This window comes from Temnothorax longispinosus, chromosome 11, assembly GCF_030848805.1.
Source record: "Temnothorax longispinosus isolate EJ_2023e chromosome 11, Tlon_JGU_v1, whole genome shotgun sequence".
NCBI lineage: Eukaryota > Metazoa > Arthropoda > Insecta > Hymenoptera > Formicidae > Temnothorax > Temnothorax longispinosus.
The window spans coordinates 5,072,449-5,075,649 of NC_092368.1; the positions used below are offsets into that span (position 1 = coordinate 5,072,449).

Below are 3,201 nucleotides of genomic sequence, written 5' to 3' on the forward strand. Positions count from 1 at the left end.
CCCTCTTCGCCGCGACCGCGTTCACCTCGTCTACGCACGTATGACTCGCGGGAACGAAACGAGAATTGCGTCACTCCGCGGCCCCCGCGCGCCGCTCCCCGAGCCGATGCACCCGCGAAAAAAATAGATTCGTGTTAAGGACGTAGCCACCCTCGAGCGACGTCCGAACTTTAGGAGGCGAGATCACGTCAAAAATTAGATTTTTTTATATATAAAAAGAGTGAAATATATACAATAGAAGCGAAAAATAACAGAACGACAATTAAGAATAAAGTCGGAAGATTATTAAAATGTAATCAAATTAACAAAACCTACAAAGTCGAGGAGGATGATTTTGAAAGCTGAGAGCTAAAAGAGATACCATTTTGCTGATTGGAAACCTAATACTTTTGAGTTGCCTTTTTTCTTTCGCATCGAACCACCAATTTTATTCTTCGATTGATGTTCAATTTACGCCTGTTCTGTTTATCATCCGAAACCCCGCTTTGAGACCTGATTCGCGGCCAGAAAAATGTATATTTTTAAGAACGATATTCTTAGAATGAAATACAGCTCGTGCATTCTGGAGCTGGACAATCGTGTCAAGGTAATCATCGGACATCCCGAATTCTTCTCGAATACAGATCGGTGTTTATTTCTACCTGTCATGTCAATTTATCCCTGCACTCCGTTATTTGTAATATTTTATAAAAAATTTTGTTGCCACAAATAACAAGTGTATGAGATCTTCAATATCTATCGCGACAATTGCAAGTTCTAAAAAAAAGCATATATTTTTCAATCCCTTTCAACATTAACTTAAGTAGTTTGCTCTCCAAACTGAAAATGTGCAACGTTATTGAGTATTCAGAAGAAAAATAAATTCCTCAACTGTCTCTTAGGATCAATTTTCTGTCATCTAATTCACGTCATTCCTCGACGACGAAACGAGCACAATGGAAAACTCGCGAGGAGTGACGATTCACCCGCGTTTGTTTATTCACGACCGTAATGTATACAATGATAAATTCACGTTACATCAGGTATTACATTGGCAGCCCCCCAGGACTTTGCACAATGGTCCACGTTCGGGTCCAGTGCCAAAGAATACTCGCACAATGTGTAACGCCACGCGCGGATCGTCGGGTTATTTGGAGATGAGGAAAGGATTCGCGAGAAATAAAGTCGAATCGCGTGGAACAATATATCCTGCGAATCCTTCCGTTATTCTTATTCGACAATATTATCAAATGACAAAATAACGTGTCCCGGCATTGGGACTCCAACTTATTAATCTTGAAAGTACACGATTGCAGAATTTGCGATGAGACACTCGGGCCGAGAATAACGCAAGCCAAATTCCGAGACGCAATAAACGTATATAAGATACGAGCGCGCGAACGGCTGCAATTTTAAGAAATCCGCAAAATATAACGCCGAGCGTTAAAATAAACCGTTCGTAATGTTCGTATACATATACGCGAGGATTGTCATTCGTGAAAAAGATTTATTCGGCCGACGGGTAGACGAGCAATAAATCGATCTCATAAATCTCGCAGAACGGGGACAAAGACTTCGCGCCACCAGACAACAAACATTTCTGCGACGGTCGATTAGAAGAATAATATCTCGGATTCATTATGATTCTATTCTTCGCGGAAAAAAAACAATAGAAAAACGGCAATAGAATTTAAAGGTATTTTCAAAAGATCGACGAGTTCTTATATCTGCAGCACAAGCTTTGCATAAGAAATTATCATATCATATCCAAATGACACAATTAAAAAACAAGAAAAAGATATAATGAATTATAAAAAATGCTATATATTACGGATTTACGTATCTGAGTAACGGAATAGTACAAATCAATGTAAACTCTGTTTTAAAAAATTTTATCCTACTGATCATTAAACAGTTTATCCCAATTATCTCTGTCTTGGACTCTTAATAATAATAACTATCCCTTATCGCATTTTTTGTCATCATTGCATCAAATTTGCGAAAGTGTGCGATCATATATTAGCGGCCGCATATATACTTGTGTATATGCTTTCATAACAGTATTATTAACCTTTTGTACATCAGTCTATACAAAATGTTGCATAAAACGCGCCTTCTCTCGACGGCTTATACAGTAGACAGGTGTCGGTAAATATGTGACGAACACGGTACGAAAGTTTTAATAACAAAGAAATAAACAACTGGCACGCGGTTAGCCCTCGTTGGGTCAGTGAACCTTTGGCTTCGCCGACTTCGTCTTCTTCAGCTTCTTCAGTCCGGTTATGTTCGTCTTCAGGAGATTCCAATACGCCTGCTGGAATTTGTTTACATCCCTGGAATGGATCTGAAAGATGAAAATCACGTCTCTCAGAGTGGTGCAAATCGATCGCTGACCGTCATCCGCCGACGGAAGATACGTACAACAGTGGAAATCTTCTTATTGCGAAGCGATGCTCGAACTAGGCAAAGATACTCTGTAGGAGTCGGTAGGGGAGGTCTGCCTTTCCTAGGCACCGGTTTGTTGTGTCCATTAACTGAAATAAAAAGCTCCTTAATACAAATACAAGGAAAGGAAAGAAAACGAGACATAAAAGTTTGTGCCATAAGACAAGTGTGTTTCTTGTCAAAGCTACAATTCAGAAAGTTAAGGGCTGTTAGAGTCTTCCAAATAATTTAATCAATTTTGGACAATTGTTATTTTTGTTCTTTTATCCAGCAACAGATATTTTGAATTAAAAAAAAACCCAAGGGTACTCACATCTTTTAATGGTAAGCGACACCGCGCCCGAAAGACGCGACTTGTCAAAGAGTTTGGTTAACTCCGCTAAGAACTGCAACGAAAATTCAGTTAGTTGTTCATACACGAGAGAGAAATATCGGCGATGAGACGTCAAGTTACCGCGTCATTCTCCAACAGGACCATTCTGACGATGGTAGCATATGTCAAACGCCAGAACACGTTCAAATGTAATCACCTGCTCCGAGAGGTTAGATGAGGTTAGGAAATGCAGCCGCAGATTTGGCGTAGACAGAGAGAAACCTGAGAGAGGCCATCCCGGATCCCGGCCTTTTTCGTGTGTTGCTGTGTTGCATTTTCCGACGCGCCGCCTGAGAAAGTGCAACTCAACTACGTCGTATCGCTCGGTAACCGCACATGGTTTGCGTCCGTGCTAATGGTTCGTGTCCAAACTAGCCAGCTGGAGGGGATCATGGTATATATTA

The 3,201-nt window shown here is 40.6% G+C and overlaps 1 protein-coding gene across 1 annotated transcript; it reads right to left on the bottom strand.

Moving 5' to 3' along the window:
• Window positions 1-2,206: 2,206 nt before the first annotated feature.
• Srp14 (signal recognition particle 14) lies at window positions 2,207-2,902 on the bottom strand. The gene is made up of 4 exons (XM_071793883.1): window positions 2,879-2,902; window positions 2,738-2,810; window positions 2,401-2,513; window positions 2,207-2,323 (listed from the first exon to the last, which is right to left on the bottom strand). The coding sequence occupies exons 1-4, from the start codon at window positions 2,900-2,902 to the stop codon at window positions 2,207-2,209; spliced, it is 327 nt and encodes a 108-aa protein (XP_071649984.1).
• Between the last annotated feature and the right edge of the window lie 299 nt (window positions 2,903-3,201).

Coding starts and splice junctions, on each gene's coding strand:
- Srp14 (XM_071793883.1), bottom strand. CDS start 2,902: ATGGTCCTGTTGGAGAATGACGCG. Junction 2,811..2,878: donor TCCTGTTGGAGAATGACGCG/GTAACTTGACGT, acceptor TTTTCGTTGCAG/TTCTTAGCGGAGTTAACCAA. Junction 2,514..2,737: donor GTCGCTTACCATTAAAAGAT/GTGAGTACCCTT, acceptor TTTTTATTTCAG/TTAATGGACACAACAAACCG.